This window comes from Rhagoletis pomonella, unplaced genomic scaffold (assembly GCF_013731165.1).
Source record: "Rhagoletis pomonella isolate Grant_MI unplaced genomic scaffold, Rhpom_1.0 Rhpom_scaffold_00004, whole genome shotgun sequence".
Classification (NCBI taxonomy): domain Eukaryota; kingdom Metazoa; phylum Arthropoda; class Insecta; order Diptera; family Tephritidae; genus Rhagoletis; species Rhagoletis pomonella.
Genome location: NW_023458558.1, coordinates 55478766 through 55500665, shown reverse-complemented (window position 1 = coordinate 55500665; position 21900 = coordinate 55478766). Strand labels below are relative to the sequence as shown.

The window sequence follows — 21900 nt, the reverse complement described above, 5'->3', positions numbered from 1 at the left end:
ATCTGGAAAATTTAAAACCTAAATTTAACGATGGGTCAGCTAGGTTTTATTGATTTTTGGCGACTTGGGTCAGCTAGGTTTATGGACGTCCTTAAACACCACTTTCATTTGGGTGAAAATTTCTCAACTGGACCTCGGATTTCAGACAAGTTCGAATTTTTGCGTGAAAATTAGTGGGTAGAGAGGTTTATAGATGTAAAAGGGATTGTGAGAATTTTTTTGAAAAATTTTAATTTTTAAAGTTTTTATAAGCAAATATATTTTTGAGCAATCTTTTTTTTTCAAAATTCATTTCCTCTTAAAGTATTTGACGAAAGTTGATGAATTTGTTTTTTTGTAAGCGTAGTGACATTAGAGCTTTAAAACAATGTTTTTTTATAATTTAGAAAAAATTTTCTTTTTTAAATTTAAACATAATAAATATTCAAGGTGCATTAAAAATATGTTGTCAATGAGTGTTTTCCATTTCGTTTATATTTTCGAAAACTGCATTTATTGAAGAAAATATTTGTAAAAAAAAATGTGTTAGACCTTTTCTGATTTTGACTTACAGCAACATTTGTCACAGCGCGCACGCATCGTGAACCATGCACGCTATTTTTACTCTCTAAAAAATAATTTATGCAACCTCACATACGCGGTTTTGCATTTTGTTGATACGCGGTTTTGTACTTAAAACGACGAGTTTCATTATATCAAAAATGTATACTTTGAATCTTTGACTAATTTCCCCATTTGAGTTTTTAACTCGCAATAATCCGTTACCTGTTTATTACAAACATATTGGCAAAATTTCGGAGTTATATGTGCACCAGTGCACTTTTTATTGCATTTTTAAGTCCTTTTTGAGGTTAGGTTAGGAGGTATGCTTTAAAATAAATCGATTTCGCCAATTTTTGGCTTTTTTTTTATTTGTCTCCATAAATGTTGTTCTATTTTTCCAAAAAAAAATGTATGGGGCTGTACCACTGTGCGACGTTGAACACTTGCAGATGCTAGCGTGTGGACCGTGCGAAGAATGATTCATAAAGTAGTGGTCCGACGCCATTCGCTGTAATGCGTCCCCAGCCGCTCATCGCCCCACATGCATGCTTTACTTTCGGTTGAATGTGCGAAGGCTTAATAGTTTTTCCGCTCTTGTCACAAAACCAAGATCTTTCATTCTTTGGAAGCGGTTAATTTTGGCATCATCTGACCAAATAACCTATAATTGTACATAACATTAAGACAAAGTTGGAAATGCACGGACATTGCAAAAATTCCTGGACCTTTTTGATTGGATGAGTCCAATAATTTTTTTTTTCTGAGAATGCTCACCTTAGCTTAATGTCCCTGGTTGACAGAAGTTGCTTTCTTTCTTCACCATCGCCATGATCATTACGCTAGCATCTCCACTAACGCACCCCACAGCCGCTAAATATATTCTGTCTAACGCTATTAAACGCCTAAGTTTTGACCCTTCTACCTCGGATATTTTCGGCTTATTTCCACCGTTTTCTTTGCAATCTGCGTGTTAGTAGTGCCTCTAATAATACGGCTAACAGTCGATTGGCTCACATGCGTTATTTTCGCTATTTCACGGTTTAAAAGCCCCATCATAGCTTTTGCAGTAATATTTTTGTTTTTATTTTTATTTCCCAAAACGCATCTCATGGTATTTTAATAACAAAAAACCAACTTACTTACTCATTTATAACAAAAGCCGACACTTTAACGTAGGTAAACGGGTTGCAGCGAGTTGCAACGTGGCAAAAATCTCTTATAAATTATATGTGTGCAAAATTGAGTCAATGTGTTAATTTACAAAAATTGATGGAGTGCATATATGTTAGCGAAATTTGATATTTTTATTATGGATTCTAGTGCTGTGGGGGTGTTTTAATACATAGATGCCATATTATGCATACATATGCCCCGTATTAAAATTCCCCCCGTGGGGCCGCCACTGACTGACACGTAGTTTTACCCCCAAACCCCCCGCACCCCTCCCCCCTGAATACGGCACTGTCTGTAGGTAAATGAAAGAAAATAATAATAAATATTTGGCACTTACATTTTTGTGCAAGTTTCTATTCCTATTTGTGGGGTGCGTCTTGATGTTGTTAACAGAGGGAATTATATCTTTATACTCGGAACCGATCGCTTTTAGTAAAATATTTTCCATTTTTGGATGTTGCTCGTGCCAACGATCGAACTTTGGTACCAACGCGGCAAAGTTCGCAACTTAGCTACGGCATCTGGCGGGAGTTGAATGGAAGCTAGACAAAAATGTAGCTCCTGGCAATACCCAAAGGTAGTTTTGAATTGAGGCACAAGTCACTAATGCCAGCTTGAATTTCAAGGAACATTCTTGCCTATAGGTAGAACATTGGGCTCGGCAGTCAATTGAAAAGCAAAGTCGTATCCCAATGAAGAAAGTTTAAGATAGGTCCATTAACATAATCAACCTTTCATAGGGCGCGGAAGCGAGGACGATGTTCCACAGAGATCAGATGTCCTTGGAAGCTTTGGGCGAAATAGTATACGCAAGATATATGAGTATAATCCTGTTTACATGGTTGATGGGAACCGATGTTCGGGTAGATGGAATGATGCAGTACGCAAAAGATCTCGGCCTTATCCGGCAGGCGATTATAGTGCTTAATAAGGGGAAAAGAAACAATGGGTTTGCGGACTTTCGTTTTTCCAGATATACAGTAATTTTATGAATTAAATGCGTAATTTAAACTACAACTTATCTTTGCAAAAGCGTGGCAATAGAACTCGTTTTAGTATTTTCTTTAAAATATCACGTTTAACTAAAAACAATTAGCCGTAAAAGTTGTTCTGACAAAATGTCTAAGTACTTGCAGTTATGCTTGTAATTGTAATTTTAATAAGAATCTCCTGTCTCTTCTAACAGTTGCCGACGCAGTCATCTGGCCATGTGAGACGAGCTCTGAATGCACGGCCACCGGTTCAACATGCTCTACAGAGACGTCAAACTGTGAATGTGGCAGTTTCAATATTGTATTTGCGACCAACTTAACAACATGTCTGAAGACGTCACTGTTTGGTGACCAATGCGAGGACACAGTTCAATGCAATCTTATGCCATCAGGAGCCAGCTGTAAATCCGGGGTCTGCGATTGCGCCGATGGATACACATACGTTGGTGGACGATGTAGACTATTGAATGGTTTGGATAGTACCTGCGAAACAGTGAGTAATGCATAGCAAAGAGGGAGAGATGGAAGTGTGCTACAACAAATTTTTATAATTAATTTTTTAGGATACGGATTGCATATTTGGCTATGATAGAGAATCGGTTACTTGTCGCGATAATGTTTGCCAATGCGCTGATGGCTATTATCAAAGAAATGGAAACATATGTCGTCGTAAATCAATGAGTAAGTGCATATGATTTGCGAAAGTTCGAACAAAAATTAAAAAACTCACATAGCAAACGGTTGAAAGTCGTCCTATCTCAGAACTCGTTTTGAAAAGCGAGCTATTAGTTCAACAAAGCCCTATCTCAGCTACCGATATTTTGAATTTATATTGGGATAGAGCATTTCCGAAGTGGCAGCTGAGATTAGGCATTTTTGACTCAAATTCTGAGATAGCATGCTTAAACCGAATTCTGAAATAGCGCATTCTACAGAAATTTGCTGAGATAGGCCGTTTTCGAACCGGTTGCCCAGATAGAGCGATCTTCAACTCAGTCGATGATATGTAGCTACATATGAAAAATTTGTATTATATATTTTTTTCATCAGAAATTGGCGATGCCTGTGTCGTACATGCGGACTGTGAAGAATTAGGAACAAATGTGCAATGCAATAATTTAGTATGCGCCGAGACATCGCAAAGTGACTCAGAATCATCGAAAACCGTCTTAAATGCCAGAACAAATACACCAACGCCCACTGGAACCAATACAAATCTCGGCACGTCAAGCACAAACACCCATACGAAAACGGATGTTGGCAATGAGAAATCACCATCATCTGACGGTACATCACAACTCTCCAAATCTCCAACAACCAGCGGTACCAGCAAAGATACGTTAGCGCTGGTGAATGGTCGTAGTGATTTGACGGACGACACAGAAAACGAAACGGAGCAAGAGGAGGAACATGAAAGTGAGCAAACGCGCAAATCTCGTGAAATTGCGGTACAAACTAGTATCGATGCTTTTGAGTTGAAACCATTGACACCGTTAGTGAAAAATGTCGGTACTGCCACCACATCGAGTACGAGCAGTCGACGTTTCTCACGATACCGACAACGTCATTCCGCATTCCGCTACGACTATGAGGATAAGACTTTCTCGACTCTATCAAATACGGATGACGATACGGACGATAAGCAATGTATGTACTTGTATTTTGTTGTGTTGCTTGAAATTAACACTTTTACATTCATATCTATGTATGTACATAAATATGTACCTAATTTTATAAATGTTTACACTTTTTCCCTCATCAGACGGCAGCTCTTGCACGGAGAATGGACAAGTATGTGCCGGACTTCCGCATTCGATTTGCTCACACAATATATGCTTCTGTCGCTCGGGGTACTATCCAAGTAATGGGAAATGTTTTGCGGGTGAGTTAGTACTTGGAGGCAAAAAAAAAAAAAATGAAAATGCTATCATCCTTTCATTTTGCAGAGCTTGGAGAGATAGCGGAGAGTGCCAACGAATGTGAGCATACATTCGAAACATCGTCAAAAAAATGTATTTGCCAAACTAATTACTTCTACGAACGTAATTTACGCTCATGTAGGAAACGTAAGTATGCAGTCCACCTTAAAATGTCAAAAATTTTTTTCCAGCCACCTTCCTAGAACTGAAGAATATCGAAAATAAGTTGGCTCGTATTTTTTATTTTAAAATTGGTTATCATTTAATGGTGCCGCCAGAGATTTGAAGATTTTTATGTACAGTATATTTAGCTTAGCTGCACAACCCTCTTTGCACGAAAAACTTGTGCACCTAACCGAAAAAGGCACTTAAGCGAATTTTCTTTACTACTTCAATTAGGAAGGTATCCGAATCCCTATGAAACCAAATAATGGAGAAGCACTTATCACGTAGAAAATAATGCAAGCGAAATTTTTTTTCGAATAGCCATTTCCGTTGTTCTGCGATATGAGTAAAATAAATAAAAGCTTTTAAAATTAGGTAATTGTAGGCCAGTGCAGGTAAACGTAATACTTTCTTTGATAATTGATACTAGTTGCACAATTTTTAAGGCAGCTATCGCCAATGTGCAGGTATGTTGAATGCATCTATCGGAGCAGTTTCCTTATAAATGTTAAAAATAATGTCTCAGATGCGCATTTTGGGGTAGGTATCTTAAATGTGCACTTAAGCATAAGGGCAGCAAAGCAAAATATACTGTATTTCATATGAACAAAATTAAGTTTTTATTAAAATTGATATAAATTCGTTAACAATAAATAGTTTTTATCACAAAAGAATATTTAGCTTCAGAAATCTTCAATAAACAAACGTAGTGTTAGAGTTTAAATTAGCGACTCAAAATTATACAGTTTCGTTTTGTTTGTATTTAGTTGATGCACACATTTACATTGGGGCAGGTCAACTATTTTTTTTGATTATGCGCGTATAGCATGGAATGTTTATATTTGTAATTCAAAGCAAATTTTTCGAAGAAACCATAGATCTAAAATCAATTTGAAGTTTGAAAAATTTCGAAAGTTAGTTTCGAAGAAATGTGAAACCTTTCACGGCCTCTGGTGGAAGTTACAAGAAAAAAAAGAAAAAGATAAATGCAGAAATGGATTCCCCATGCCAAAAACACCTTCTGGAATGTTTTTATACAAAATTTAAGCACTTTACAACCCTACAGCAAAATTCTAAGAAACCTATTTTCGAAATTTGGAAAACTCCAAATTGATTTTAGACCCATGGTTTCTTCGGCAAATTTGCTTAACGTAACACGTTAACGTTTAAATTTAAACGTAGAATTCTTCTGTACTAAGCACACATTGTCGAAAAGATCTCCCACAAAAGTTGAACTGCCCTAATGTACATACATACATATGTCCAATTTATTGAATTATATTGATTTATTTATTGGACATGGAAAAATATCAAATATAGTTTAAAAAACAAGTAATTTTTTAGCAAACAATTCCACCGAAAAAATTTAGAAGTACCGTTAATTCCCTCATTCCCTCTTGCATTCTATCATCATAAAAAAGTGATCATCGAAACGGTTCACGTGGTCCAAAGTTATCCGGCAACATATATACAAAAATATTCCTATGAATTTATAACCTTACTCTTTTTTTGAAATGTGGTATAAATCGTCGCACCAGAAAACGAATGTGCAAAATCATGATTTGCAATAACAAAAAATTCAAAATTGAAAAAAAAATAAATCCTTTACTACTTTTAAGGAGTTAGTAGTTTACATTATGGCACGTAATAACTGACAAATGATAAAAGAAACAAAATCATAATAGAACAAGTAATTTTTAAATTTTTTAAATAACAAAACCGACTTCAATTCTCATACAAAAATTTAAAATTATCGTTAATTTCTTCATGATCCAATTATCGGATTTAAACCAAATTAGTATGTGAGGCAACACCTTTCCTTAAAATGAATAATCGGTTAACCAAAGTTATGCGGTAACAAAAAAAAAATATTCTGACGAATTGATAACCTTCTCCTTTTTGTGAAGTCGGTTAAAAATTATACAACTTTTTGTCAAGTGTCGAAAGTGAATGGATTTTTTTTTGTGGCAAGACCAATAATTGTACTGAGTTTGATACAAATTTATAAATCGGTTACCGAGATACACATACAGTGAACCAAATAAAACTGGGACGGGAAATTTTAGTAAGTTTTGCCCACTTTTCTTTAGATTATTTAATGTTCGTAAATTTTTTATGGAAGTATAGCTAATTACTTTTACTTAACAAACGCGATATAAATCCAAATTTCGGACTTTGTGCAAAAATTATGAAACTTCTACAAAGTTTCAACAAAATTTCTAACTTTTTAATAAATTTTGGAGTCCATCAAATTTTAGTATAACAAATTGGTACTTGAGACAAGAGCCTATTAACAGTAGTAACCGTTTTTATTTTTTTAATTTCATTTCGAATTGTGTCGTTATTGCACAGGACCATCGATATGTATATACTCTGTAATTTTAAATTATTTAAATAGATATTGCAAAGTTTACAGTACTCAAATATAAAATTTCTACTTTTTATGTTCGCCATAGCAATCCAATATCACTTATCGTGTACCTCGGACAGTCAATGTAGTCCGTTCGGCGCCGCATATTGTCCCACGCAAATACCTCGACGTTGCACCTGTGATGAATATGCGGAGTATGATGAATTGCGGCAGCTGTGCGTCTACAAGCAGGGACTAGGCGAATATTGTGAGTCGAATGATGCCTGCGGGACTGTGGCCAATGCGGTCTGTACGAATAATTACTGTGCTTGCAAGGATAACTTCTTTGTGCAGAATAATACATGTCTACCAGGTAAATGAGCTTTAGCCATCAAGCTCAAGGAATGAAAAAATAATAATGCTGAAAAAATAATTTACTAGGTATTGGCGCTGATTGTGAAACGGACGTCGAATGTGGTGGGGTAGATAATTCAGTTTGTGATCTCACCTCACCGACAAGTGAGGAAAAAGACAAGGCTTGTCAATGTAAAAAGGGATATGTACACTTTAAGGATGAGTGCCTAAAGGAAGGTGAGTTTACTTAATGCAAAATTGCTTCATTTCAATAATGTTGAATTAAATTACTTGCAGCTGAGGAACTAGATGATGAGTGCATTGAAACGGAGCAATGCACACCATTGTTGGGTACCTGCATCGATAAGAAATGTTCCTGCACGTCCGAACAACACATTAAATCTGGTCGTTGTGAAGAAAAGAAAGGTAGAATTTCTTGCTTTCATCTTAATATTCTCTAATTTTTGTTTCGTTTTCAGTCCTAGGTGATGCCTGCGCACGGTCCACTCAATGTTTTGTCGAAAAGGAGCCAGAAAATGTTGAATGTCGCAACTCGGTTTGCCAATGCAAATTTAGTTACCAAGCGGACGAAGAAAAGAAGACTTGTATACGTGTGGTATCCAGTACCAAAAGTAAGTGATAAATGGAGTGAGATTTTCGTAGAACGTCTAACATTTAATTGAGAGCTTAAAATATCATGTTGGGTACTATATTCCAAATATAACATCGGGCGGGTATTTAGATTTAAAAAGCATCATATTTTAACAGGGCGTCATCACCATAAAGCCTCTTTCAATGCCCACTCATTAAGAATGAGAAAAACGGTAGAATATCTATATATATATGTAGGTCTGATCCGTCGCAGGAAATTAAACTGGATAAATCCTATAACTCTGGTAACCAACTAAGCATAGGAATAATTCTCTAACTTTCCCTCACTTGGTCTTTCCTTCGCAGTGGGGACGTCCCTCCCTGGAGCGTCGGTGTATTTTAATTCGCTGTCCTGTGTCAGTGTCATTGTAAAGCTCATACAGCCCATGATTCCATCGTCTGCGGTACTCGCCGCCGCCTGTGCGTAGAGGTCCGTAAATCTTCTCCAAGAGCCGCGTCATCGGATTTTGTCATTCTCCATGCTTCTGCGCCATATACCAGTACGGGCATGATGAGTGACTTATAGGCTGCTGTTTTAGTCGAATGCGCTGACTATTTGTTTGATGACAGGAGATACTTCGTATTTCCTCGTTTATCACCAGACCCATTCGCTTTGCTTCCTTATCCAACTTCGAAAAGGCAAAACTGACTTCGCGCCCGATGATGTCGATGCCATCGGCGTACGCCAACAATTGCACGCTTTTGTAAAAAATTTGCTCTGAGCGGTTCTGTTCTGTAGCTTTTATTATCATCTCCAATATCATTTTAAAGATCTCACATGTAAGAAAGTGACCTCGTCTGAGTCGCTGTTTGGTAGCAAACAACTGGGAAAGGTCTTTCCCAATTCTGACAGTTCTGATGGTATTGTTCAACGTCATTTAACACAGCCGTATCAGTTTCACAGGGATGCCAAATACAGACATCGAGGCTTATAGGCAACTGCTTTTAGAGCTTTCGAAAGCTGTTGAAGTCGACAAATATATGGTGGATGTCGATACTTTTCTCGCGGGTCTTTTCCAAGAATTAGCGTATTGTAAATACTTGATCTTTGTTGGATTTTCCAGAGCCATACTGATAAGGCGTAATCAGTTCACTGACGGTGGGCTTCAGTCTTTCACACAATACGCTCAATAAGACCTTGTAACCGATGCTTAGAAGGCTGATCCCACGGTAGTCGCCGGGAATAGCGGGGTAGCCTTTCTTGTGGATTGGGCAGAGCGCACTTAAATTCCCGTCGTCGGACATTCGTTCATCTGATCATACTCTGCATAAGAGTTCATGCATGCACCCTATCATCTCCTCGCCACCGAACTTGAATAGCTCGGCTGGCAGGCCGTCAGCTCCGGCATCTTTGTTGTTTTTCAGCCGCATAATCGCTATTCGTACCCCGTCCTAGTCAGGTGGTGGAACGTCAACTCCGTCGTTATCGGCTATGGGATCGTGTTCGTCTTGTCCACTGCTATCAGTGGTGCTGCCATTCAGTAGGGTTCACCCCATAATTTAAGTACGTTCTGGATATTGGTCACTAGGCCATCATGGTAAGTAGTCTAACTGGCTGGTAAAATTTTCGGACGTTTTTCCTGACCGCCAGCATTTAAAGCTCTCCGAAATCACATATTTTAGCCTCTATCTTCTCATTGCAGAAAATACGTCTCGCTTCCCTCTTCAATTCGCTATGCTGGTCCCACATACCTAGCGTTGCGCCCGATCGTAGCGTGGCCTGCTGGCAGCATATTTTTTTCTGCAGCTTATTGACACTCCTCATCGTAGTAGTTGTTCTTTCGGGCTCGCTGAAATCCAATTAGTTCTTCGGCCGCGGTTCGTAATGAGCGGGAAATGTTGTTCTACTGCTTGTTAAAGAGTGCTCTTTATTGCACCTTTTTGACGTGGAGCTTTCCTTGCGCTGTAGAACGCTTATTTTTTGCTACACAGAGGTCCTCGGAGTGTACGTTCGTCTTAAACACTAGAAGCGTGCTACTGTCTATTACAACATAGTCGATTTGGTTTCTCGTTTTTCGATCTGAAGACAGCCAAGTAGCTTGATTAAAAGTTTATTATGAGTGCTAAGCTACGTCAATAGACTAGAATGAGTTGAAACAAAACATTTTTAAGCGACAAAAAGATGTTTTGTTTTAACTCATTCAAGTAGCTTGATGTATCTTTTTATGTATGAACCTAATACTGCATACTAACATGTTTCGGGTACGGCGAAGTCGATCAGCCTCAGTCCTTTACCGGACGTTTCAGCACGGAGATTGAATTTTCTGACAGTGGCGCCAAAGTTCCCTTCCTTGCCCACCTTGGCATTGAAATCGCCAAGCACGGTTTTGATATCGTGCCGGGGGCAACACTCGAATGTACGTTCTAAGAGCTCATAGCATAATTCCCTGGGCGCCTCGTCCTTGTTTTCTGTCTGGTATGGGCGCCGATATGCGAGATGTTGAAGAATCTCGCCTTGATATGGATTGTGGCTAGACGTTCGTCAACCGGGGTGAACGACAGTATTCGGCGACGAAGCATCTCTCCCACCCCAAATCTAGCACCGAATTTGCGCCCGGTTAAATGACAGTTGTAGTATGTAGACGTCGCAAAGCCCCACGTGTTTCTTGACTTGCCCCGTCCAACGTTTTTAAACGTTTGCCCTGGTCGTCATCAAAAGGTGGAGGGGGTCTCATCCCCCAATGCTGGGACATGGACGGTTTTTTTTAACCGAATACTCGTTTACATAATGAGCCTCTTGCTCCAAAACAGACGACCTACTGGTGAACAGACATTGTAGACTTCAGTGATCCCTTAAAGCCAATAGGTCGGAGTGGCCCCACCGAAGTTTCCTCTCTTTCTACCGTGATCCACGGCTCCTCCACTCGAATACTTTACTGCATTTCGCACATTGCACAACTGTAACTGCATATACATATATATGAAAAGGATTTCACACATACGAAGATATGCCAATGCTTAAGCAGCAAACAGATGAAAGAATGCATTTCATTTGATACTCATTTATACACATAAATATACAGATAAAAACTTGTATACATAAATATGTAGTATGTAAACTTAACTAAATATGCATAAATATTATCTTTTTCAGATTCTTCCGGAAGGCCAAGTGCTCTTAAAATAATAACATTCCTATTAATAGGAGCAGCTTTCTTAATAACAAGTGCCGCAATTAAACAGGCTTATTATGATTAAATTTCATATATGTAGTTGCAGTTTGGGTAAATTAAGAGCGCAAATTATTTCGCAAGCCGAAGGAAAAACTTACATACTCGTGTATATAAACATACATACATACATACATACATACATGCAGCATTGCAACATGAAATTAATTAAAAGAATTGCTTTGTGCGAAAATTCAACGCCAGCTTTAAATCTCACAATTCTGTTGAAGTAACACAAACATACGCAAAAAGTATTAGCTGAGTGAAAGAAGCAGTAAAAGGAGTAAAACAAAATAAAAAAATAAAAAAAAAACTACAACAGTTCCAAAAGCAATACTTTAATCAGCGTGAACGAAATTATAAAACTTTTGCAATAACTCGTTAATTTACATATATTTAATTACTTTTTAACGAATATATTAAGAAAAGCAATCATGTAAATTAGAGAATGCAATTTTCAATTTTAAGTAACTTAAGGTCTTTTGCGTGCCTGTGCACATACTTGCATACATACATACACATGTGAATGCATGACTATGAAATATTTAACAAACTTGTTTTAGTCTAAGATTATAGTCAATAAATCTTTTGAACTTATTGCCAAAAACTAAGTATTCAATTGAATTTTTATTTTGCTTTTTTTTTTTAAAGAAAGAGAAAGGAACCGTAGGCAGAGCTGGGTCGTAATGATTCCTTTCGGAATTGAATTACTCTGAATTACAAATTACAAGGAATTGTAATTAGTAATCAATTCCTTTAATTTAAAAAGGATTTTTTGTTTCTAGTTAACTCAAAACTCGGAACTTAACATTGGATTGAATATTATGGATCTGTATACCGTTTAACCAAATCAGGTCAATTACACAAAATATTTTCATTTTTATGAAAAAAGTTCTAAAAGCTCAGTTATGCAAGACTCAGACTTGACTTCACTTGAAAATTGTATATCTGGCAAATAAGCAGCGCCGTGTATGTAGTTACCCACAAAACATCTTCACTTAAAAATTGGATAACTATAGATTTTTGATTTCTAAGTTAAATTGCTAAGTGCAAAGAGAGCTGTGAGAGAATCATGCTGCCATTTCATTTTTAATAAAATCCCTACAAATAAGTCACACAAATATAATTTTTTGTATAAATGTAATTCATCTGGCAATCGAAAAACAAGCTTTCAAATAAAGGCAGAAAATAAAATAAAAACAATCACGATTTGTAAATATATTTACTTATATTAAATGTAATTTGGTATCAATTTTGGTGTAAAACAACATAAACGTTTACAATTTTACGAGAAAATGCCAGCAATGGACTTTAAGCTTATAATCCCGGGGCCCATTCCGGTTCAATGAAACCGTGAAGTGAAAATGAAAAATTCAATGTAAATGAAAATTTAATTTTTTCACTTTATCGTTTCGTTATATCATTTTAAGCGATTCTCGATCATTAAAGGCTTTTCCTAGCTAGCAAGTAATTATTTTGTAAATTATTGTGAGTTTAAGGCAATGATATTCTTTATCACAAGATGGTGGTTTTGAGAAAAACTTTTCTTTTTCAAAGCTACAAAACTTTGTGAAAAAAAGTTTCACAGTGAAAAATTTTTGACATATTAATTTTTTTTCTATTTGAAAGCAGAATCGTGTTTTTGGCTGCTTTTCTTTATACATTCCGGATAATCCCATTTCACAGCCGGAATAAACAGATTGCGTTTGAAATATACGTTAACATATCATCAGGAACGTTCTACAGAATAAGTAAACAAAAAAGTTTATTCCAAACGTTCAGAATGAATAAAGAAATGCAGCCTTTATGTGAAGTGATGAAAAATGTTTTCACTTCACGTTTTCGCAGAACAGGAATTGGCACCCAGCTGTCAAGAAAAATCACAGGAAATATTTTTAATTAATTCTGTTGCTTGAAAAAGCACTTTGCTTTTGCTGTAAATTTTCTTGAAGAAATAAATGTACAAGTGTTTTTTTTTTTGAGAGCTGCAAATTGATTTAATAAATTTTGATAGAAGAAAATTTATTTCATTATGCGTCACTTGATATGAATTTTTGGTTTTCTTTGAGAGCTGAAAACGGTCCTTTATCAAGGAAAAAATTAAAAACTAGCAAATGTTTTGTACAATAGTTATCAGACGGTAGTTTCACTTCTTCTAATCCGCCATCTTAGCTATCTGACAGACAACGTGTTTCGTATTTTTTGTTTTACCAACTTTTTCAAAAAAAAAAAAAAAAATCCAGCTCTTGACGTTGGAGAAATAAAACAAAGCAAAGCCTAACAGAAATTCTCAAATACTTTTTTAATAATTATCTTCTTAAAAAATTATTAAAAAATTAACTGCTGCTTCCATGGATGTTGCACCACACGGAATAGATGTAAGGATACAACTAAAGAGCCATCGCACACCACAGACTTTATCGGCCGCCGATTTAAATACTTGGGGCTCATTTAAAATATGTAAATACATGAAGATGTATGGAGGAGCGCACACTACACCAACTTAATTGCTCCGACTAATCTGTTGTGTGGATCTAAAACATTTTAAACAAGAAAAACCAGTTTCAAAACCGCCTAAATTGCCATTGTGACAAAAATGAGATTTGGTTACCTTGAACTCCAGGCATCGAGATTTATGCATAAGAATCGTAAAATCGTTATTAAAATAACAGATTTGTAAAATAATTGCGAGAGAAAATACCGCCTATCAAGGCAATGCCTTCAAAAAAAAACCCGTTTTTTCGCTCTCCTGTGGAATTTGAGTGGCTTTGCAATTGGTCGATGGGCGGTTTTGCAAAAATATCGACGATATGTTTTTTATGTGATTAGCAGTGGCAGGTATGTAAGTATCTATTAAATGCGTATATGTATGTATATTAAAAATGAAGTGATCAATTATCAAATATATAAATATCTTCATGTTCTGTTGAAAAATATCTGTAATAATAAGCGAAAATCCCCAAATTCTATATCGTAGCATTAGCATCGGCCACATTGCGCTTTTGGTACAGACTCGGTTTATGTCAAAAATTGTTAAGTGAAATTACCTTCTAAAAATTATTGTAGCATGCTACTAACGATGAAAATCGATGGATAAATAAACAAGTGGTGAATGGCCAAATGAAAAAGTGCAATAATTTTTATACCCGAGCGCACTTGTGCACAAGGGTATTATAACTTTGTTCACATAACGGTTGTTTGTAACAGGCAAAACGAATCGAGATAGATATAGACATATGTATACATAAATGATCAGGATGAAAAGAGAAATCGATTAAGCGCTGACTGTCTGTCCGTCTGTGCACACGATAACTCGAGTAAAAATTGAGATATCTTAACGAAACTTGGTATATGCACTTCTTTCGGGCGTAGGACGGATGCTATTGAAAATGGGCAAAATCGGACAATAACCACGCCTACCTCCCATATAACGGTAATTTTCAGAAATACGAAAACTGCGATATTTTAGTAACTACTCAAGATTATTCACTCAAAATTGATATTTACAATAACTTTTAGACGAAAAATAAGAATATTAAAAATTTTTGGAAAATGGGCGTAGCCACGCCCACTTATGGTTACATGTGTATATCTTGGTAGCCGCTGCACCAATTTCTTCCAAATTTGGCACAGTTGTTAACCTTGGTATAACATACGAAATGGCCGCAAATTTTTAAAATCGGACAATAACCACGCCCACATGCCATATAACGGTAATTTAGAGAAATACGAAATCTTCGATAAATCAGTAAATATTAAAGCTAATTTATTCAAAATTGATGCTTGCAACAATTCTCTACCAAGAAATACGCTTAAGAGAAAATTTTGAAAAATGGGCGTGGCACCGCCCACTTATGATCACATATATGTATCTCGGTAACCGTTCTAGCAATTTGTACCAAACTCGGTGTGGTTATTGTGCTTGCCACATAGAAGCAAAACGTTGAAAATTATTGAAATCGAACTAAAATTACGGCCCCTTTCCATGTAACAGTAAATTTCAGAAATGCTTGAAACTTCAATATTTCGAAATTTAAGGACAATAATTTACTCAAAATGGATACACCCCGGTTTACCATGTAGCGGTAGCTTTCGGAAAGGTGAAAAACATATATTTAATACTTGCGCCGGGTATTTAATGTTCGGCTCCGCCCGAACTTAGACTTTGTTACTTGTTTTTGTATGAAATAGGAGCATGAAATAATGTTACTCATACGCCATATCGTACTTGGCCCTACTCGTACATACACGTACAGGGCGTATGAGTAAAATTTTCCATATTAAAGTTTAAATGTTTTTCATTCGCAATATAGTGTTATTGTTATTTTAGTTAAAACATTTTTATTTTTGTTACTACTTAGCCATAAAAAAGCTTCTCACGAAAATGCAATCGCCTTTATGTGACAATGTCCAAGGCTCACGCTACAAATCAGAGGAGAAGCTCGGCCAAACGCTAACATATTGTGTAGGCGCCAATATATTATTATTATTGGTTTGATTGAAAAAACATTAAATAATAATTGTACCGAATTCTCTATACGTCCTTAATTCGGCAGCTTACGGTAGGTCAATCTCAATATCATACCTCTAAATCCATATGAATATGTATGTACGTACATAATTCATTCGTCATACTAAGTTAATAACAAGGGTGTGTTATCCTTATAATCTGTGTATTTATACACTGTAGTGTACACGTGTACACGTACGTATACATACATACATATGTAGGTACCCAGTAGAACTTGGGAGCATCGTACGATTGCTCGGTGAGTACTCCCTTGGGAGTATACGAATACTCCCCATTGCTCCCTATGCTTTTGTGTATAAGCATGTAATTTTGTATACTCCCTTTAACATTGGATGTCCTAGGAGGGGGAGTAATCCCTTTTACCTCCTAAACGAGCAATCGGGGAGCACACACAGAATTATCATCCCACAAACCTCCTAATGCAGCAATACGGGAGTACTCCGTTAGTTACCTCCCAAAAAGACAACAAGGGAGTGCACATAGAAAATATCCCACATTCCTCCCTAACGAGTACTAAGGGAGTACGCCCATAAGAGTCATCCCGGAAACCTCCTGTACGAGTAATAAAAGAGCGCCTCTATACTCCCGAATTCCTCCTCATGGAGTAATGGAAGACTACTCCCACATTGCTCCATAACGAGCATTTTACATAAGCTAAAAAGATTTTGCTTTTTACGCAATTCATTTATTTCATTTTTTAATCATACTTATGCACATAAATACAAGATTTAAGCTGATTATTACAAAAACAGAAAAAAACATAAATAAGTATTATTACATTATTAACTAAAATTAGTGGGAGTGGACCAAACGATTCACGCCTTGACAAATTTCCGGCTGTACCCAGTAAATTTTCTGGGCGGGGCAAGATTGCAACGCTAGAACTTAGACGCCTTAATTGCTGGCCCCGTAATCTGAAATATATTTTGAGTTAAATAATACAATCATTTATAAGTTTAAACAAATGCTATCGTACATACCAGCGGCTCTAAAGATTTGCTCTCCAATTAATTTGATTGTTTCCTGATTTAAAATTTTCAATAAGAAATACATATGTATGTAAGTATGAATGTACACATCAGTTATCTGTCTTGCTTTCTTCATACATTTACCAAAAACACAAAATTATGTTGAAGAAGGTGCGTATAGCTCTGCTATCAATCAAAAAGAATACTCCTGGATTGCTCGCTTAGGAGACATCGATTTTTGCTCCTAAGCTAGTAATAACGGAGTACAAAACCAACAAATCTCGCTTATACCTCCGAAATCATGTATCCTGGAGGATACTTTTATTGCTCACTTGGGAGATCTCCCATTATACTCCTAAGTGAGTAATACAGGAGTGCAAAACCAACTAATCTCGCTTATTGCTCCCAAATCATGCCTCAGGGAGCATTCTTTAATTGCTAGCTTAGGAGATGTCCCTATTGACTCCTAAACGAGTAATAAGGGAGTAAAAAGTCCACAAATCTCTCTTATTGATCCGAAATCAGGTCAAGGGGAGTACTCTTTTATTCCTCACTTAGGGAGATCTCCATTCAAGTTCTAGTGGGTATAGAGGCTCTATCTCTATTTTCATCACGCAATAGTTATGACTTGAAAGCAGCACAGAAATTAAAAAATCTATGGACTTTATGTATGCCCGTACTATGTATGTCTGTGCACAAGCTTTTTCTATTTGACTACGCCATCATTTTCCTCATTTTCAATGTCTTTTAAGTTCCTTCACGCTAACCAATGACGTCACAATGCAGTGTCCTAAGGTGGCCTGCGGCATTGTGCCGTCATTGACAATTTACTTAATTGATTACATAGTAGCTTTCATGCCACCAAGTGATTTCGTTTTTTACTTTGTCGATATCTTACTACCTGCCATCATAAGTTCTTGACTTGAGTAGTAAATAATTGTATGAAATAAATTCAATCACGCTATTTGACCGACACCAATGTGCTCGAAAATTCGTGCTAAATCTGAAGTGAGCGTTCGATGCTCGTGAGTGCTGGTAGTTTAATTGTTGCGTTAAGGAATTTTACTTGTAAGTAAAGTGTTTCAGCGCTTGAATTTAATTGGTTGAAAAGTATGAGATGTTATATATAATTAACAAAGCAAGTGCAAGAAAAATCAGATTAGGCAATAATTATTGCAAGGAAGGCGATATTCGGTGAATGTCTAGACATTTGGGCTTAGAAATTTTGCTTATATCGACTATAGGTAATACAATACTATTTACCTTTTACATCTGCACATATCAGTGCCGGATTTCCGGGAGGAGGCGGAGGCGTTGGTTTTCTACCTTTGAAACTCTAACATCCAAATTCATAAAAAGTAAAGAAGAAATTTAACTGCTTTATAAATCGAAAATTTGTATGAAAATGCCACTCTTTAAGCCTACTTTATTTTTTATGAATTACGCCCTCATACTTTAGTTGTTGAGAAGATACTGCAATAGACATTAACATGCCATGATTTTTACTTTTCCTGCCTACCGCCAACAGCTGTAAAATCATTTAAGTCACGAAATTTCGTTATTAAGAAGGAATTTACATACATATGATTAATTGGTTGCAAGCCCAACCATTCAGCTCCGCTTTATCAGGCCTAGTAAATTTTGTGGTCCTTCGGCAATTCATTTGCATTTAAAGTCGACCGAAACACATTTTTAGGTTTTTGCTTTTTTTGGTAATTTCGATAATTCATAACAAATAAGAACTTTGAGACTCTATCTCGGAAAAAAATTTTATCAAAAAGAAAATTTCTTAGTCATTTTATTGAATATGGTTTGATACAAATAAATGTGGGAATATGGATCGCCATTTCACAAGAAATTGTGTCTGAAAAAATGCTATTTATCTGATTACTTGATTCATTACCTTCCCAAGGCACCTCAGTTTTGTAATTATAGCAAAAAAGAGTGAATTTTGTTGAACCAACTAGATTATTTTATCGATATATGCCAGAACCATGATTCAATAACACAGCTAAAATTTTACACTCCTTTATTTAGATTTGTATTTTGGAAGTAGGAGAAAGGGGAAGGATGTGATCGCCTTTTGCGAAAACGGTAGTAGAAAGGTACTAAGAAAGTGCGCAAAGTATACAATTAGAAGTAAAATCTTTATTATTAATTATATGTGAATTTTCAATATATCGTTACCTTAATATAGAAAGGCCCTAACTCATATAGTCGCTGAAATGCGAAAAAGCCGTAACTGACAAAAATTTTTTATTGCTTAAAATGATGTGGGGACTTATAATTCGATGAAATACATCATATTCAATCAAAACGGGAATTTCGGTATTTTACATAGTTACGGCTTTTTGTATTTCAGCGACGATGTGAGATAGGGCCTTTCTATATTAAGGTACCGATATTTGGTGTTTTAATGGAAATACTAAGCAATACGTAAAATAATAGATTTTTAATTTAAGTTATTCGTCATTTCCAGGAACAAATCTAGAATACCGACCGTTCAACTATGCGAAAACAAAAAATGCAGATCAATAGAACTTTTTACGCTCATTTTAACCATGTCAAAATTATTTAGCGCAAGTAAAATTTAAGACGTTTTGGAAGGTTACAATTAGATTCCTTGATTTTTTAACATTAATATCTTATAAACCACTTAACCGATTAAAAAACTAATAACGTCACCATAAAGATAATCAATTAGTCTGTTCCAATAGCAGTCCGGTTTACAGGATTTAGTCAGAACTTACAGGCAGTCGTTCCTGTTGACATAAAACCTGTAAGTGGGAACGCATTTGAGAGAGTAACTGAGCAACTGTTCCTAGTCAGAAGTTACAGGATTTAGTACGGAGTTTTTTTTCCTGTAAGTTCATGAAAAGTGTCAAACGATCAGCTGATTTGCATGTGCAAGCAAAAACAAACAGCGGTGAAAGCAAAGAATCTTATATTTGTAAAAAAATGGAAGTAAACAACGAAATGTTTGAATATGTATAGATTTTAATAATTATTTAGTGATATTTCAGCTAAATCAGTGTTGTACAAATGACATGTAAACAAACCGACTGACGTTTTTACAGGAAATAGTGCTTTTTGCGTTCCTATGCACTTCTGCATCTGTTCTCCTTTTACTCTCATTTGAGAGAGTAAAATTGTAGTTTGACAGTTCCACAGGTTTTAGTCCGAAGTTCAAAGGAACATACTTAATTTATCTTTCAGCTGATATACATAATTTAAATTCTTTTAATACATTTAAACCAAAACCACTAAAAAACGAACATATGTTATTTTTTCATGAAATAACCTTTTTTGAAAAAACTGCATGATTAATGGTAAAGAAATTTATATTGGCTGCATTTCTTTATTCATTCTGAACGTTTGGAATAAAATTTTTTGTTTATTTATTTTTTAGAACGTCCCTCATGATATGTTGACGTATATTTCAAACGCATTCTGTTTATTCCGCCTGTGAAATGGGATTATCCGGAATGTATAAAGAAACGCCATGATTATTTAGAAGGTACAAGCTATTATCTTTAATTCGATATACATATTTTATCATGATCTACGTTTGGGTTTTAAGAATTAAGTGATAATAAAAAATATAAGTAAACAAAGCAAATAAACCTCTTATATCTTCTTTGTTTATTACCCGCGCCAAATAAATTTGGTATCGTTGAAATCAGCGAAAAAAGTTCTATCAATCGGCACTTTTGGTTATTTTATAGCTAAACGGTCGCTATTCTAGACTTGTTCCAGAAATTTACGCTAACGAAGCTGATCCCAACGAATATTTATTATGAAGAATTTTTGGTTTTACTACTAATATAACTAGAAACTGTAGAGTGTCCAACATTCTGCACAAGTGAAGCAGTCGATTTTATGCGTGGGAGCGAGAAGACTGTTTTATTACAAAACCTTTCTGTTATTGAATCATGTGCCAGACCTAAAATTTTTAAAATATTTTTCAGTCGATTTCTGTCAAAAGTTGAGCCACATTTGTAAATCAAAAAGGTGATACAACTATAAATCCAAACCCCCTTTGTAAAATCCTGGACCGCCACTGGAATATATGTACATATTCACCAATTTTTTTCTACATGTTTCTAAAAAGGAGCAGTTCTTTTCGTATCAGAAAAAAGTATAAACTCCGAGTAATGAAAGAAACAAGAAAACTGTTGGTGACCCCAAATATAATTTTTCTCAATGTCAAATGTGATACGGAAATTTTAAAATTCATTTCAGTCACGCTACTTTAAAGACTTTACAAACTTAAACACGCTTTATATTAATTTAATTTAAACACGAATAGCAAGACCACCCCAAACAGCAAAATGTCGTGTGTGTGCCAATATTTTGTGACATCGAAAAACCGAAAGCTAATGGGACTCAACTCGGATGGCAGCGATGTATCGGTGTTAACCCAAAATTCGCTCGCTTTGACAAAAGATGAGGCCAAACAGGAGTAGAGTGCCTCGAAATTTACCACGTTTATTCCACACTCTTACCTATGTATTTCTGCTCATTTCAGCAGCAGCAGCAGCAAATTGAACGAAGAGGTATCGGCCACAGAATTGGCTGCGGCTAAAGCGGAAATTTGGGTACTCAAAAAACATCTCAACGATGCACAAATATCCATCGAGAACTTGGAAAATTTAGTACGTACCATAATACTTAAACAGAATGAGCTGCTGGGCGCCATGTACGAATTGAAGCAGCAGAATTATGAGTTGCAAGATGAATGTCGCATGCAACGTGATTACCAGATGATGGAACGTAACGCCATGATGCGCGAGATGCACGAAATCAAAACGTTGTTGAGCGACCGCACAAAGCTGCTGGTATGTGTGTGTGTATTTAACTTTTATATTTTATACAAGGATTACAATTTAAAACATTATTGGCAGGAGGACACCGTCAAGCGGAATTCAGAGTTGACGTCTGCTCTACAAGACGCCAACGAGAAAATCTATATGATGGGCATGAAGTTTTTGAAATTAAGAGCATCGCGTTCGAAGCGCGTGAATACCTCGAATGTCTCGAACACTACATCGGGTAGTAATACGGAGCGGTCGAATTCCGGTTAA

The 21900-nt window shown here is 36.1% G+C and overlaps 2 protein-coding genes across 2 annotated transcripts; both read left to right on the top strand.

Moving 5' to 3' along the window:
* The first annotated feature begins 2903 nt into the window (after positions 1-2903).
* LOC118737830 (prion-like-(Q/N-rich) domain-bearing protein 25) lies at positions 2904-11928 on the top strand. Its single transcript, XM_036468611.1, has 10 exons — positions 2904-3201; positions 3272-3389; positions 3759-4355; positions 4471-4590; positions 4655-4774; positions 7249-7515; positions 7584-7733; positions 7794-7922; positions 7976-8128; positions 11242-11928. Exons 1-10 carry the CDS (start codon positions 3091-3093, stop codon positions 11343-11345), a joined length of 1869 nt encoding a protein of 622 aa, XP_036324504.1. The 5' UTR covers positions 2904-3090; the 3' UTR covers positions 11346-11928.
* A 9219-nt stretch (positions 11929-21147) lies between these two features.
* On the top strand, positions 21148-21900 carry LOC118738520. The gene is made up of 3 exons (XM_036469456.1): positions 21148-21278; positions 21348-21654; positions 21721-21900. Exons 1-3 carry the CDS (start codon positions 21148-21150, stop codon positions 21898-21900), a joined length of 618 nt encoding a protein of 205 aa, XP_036325349.1.

Excerpts from the sequence above, each read along its gene's own strand:
- LOC118738520 (XM_036469456.1), top strand. The coding sequence starts at position 21,148 with ATGTCGTGTGTGTGCCAATATTTTGTGACATCGAAAAACCGAAAGCTA. Across the intron at positions 21,279-21,347 it reads AAAGATGAGGCCAAACAGGA|CAGCAGCAGCAAATTGAACG; the intron begins GTAGAGTGCCTC and ends TCATTTCAGCAG. Across the intron at positions 21,655-21,720 it reads GCGACCGCACAAAGCTGCTG|GAGGACACCGTCAAGCGGAA; the intron begins GTATGTGTGTGT and ends CATTATTGGCAG.
- LOC118737830 (XM_036468611.1), top strand. The coding sequence starts at position 3,091 with ATGCCATCAGGAGCCAGCTGTAAATCCGGGGTCTGCGATTGCGCCGAT. Across the intron at positions 4,775-7,248 it reads TTTACGCTCATGTAGGAAAC|CAATCCAATATCACTTATCG; the intron begins GTAAGTATGCAG and ends TGTTCGCCATAG. Across the intron at positions 7,923-7,975 it reads TCGTTGTGAAGAAAAGAAAG|TCCTAGGTGATGCCTGCGCA; the intron begins GTAGAATTTCTT and ends TTTCGTTTTCAG.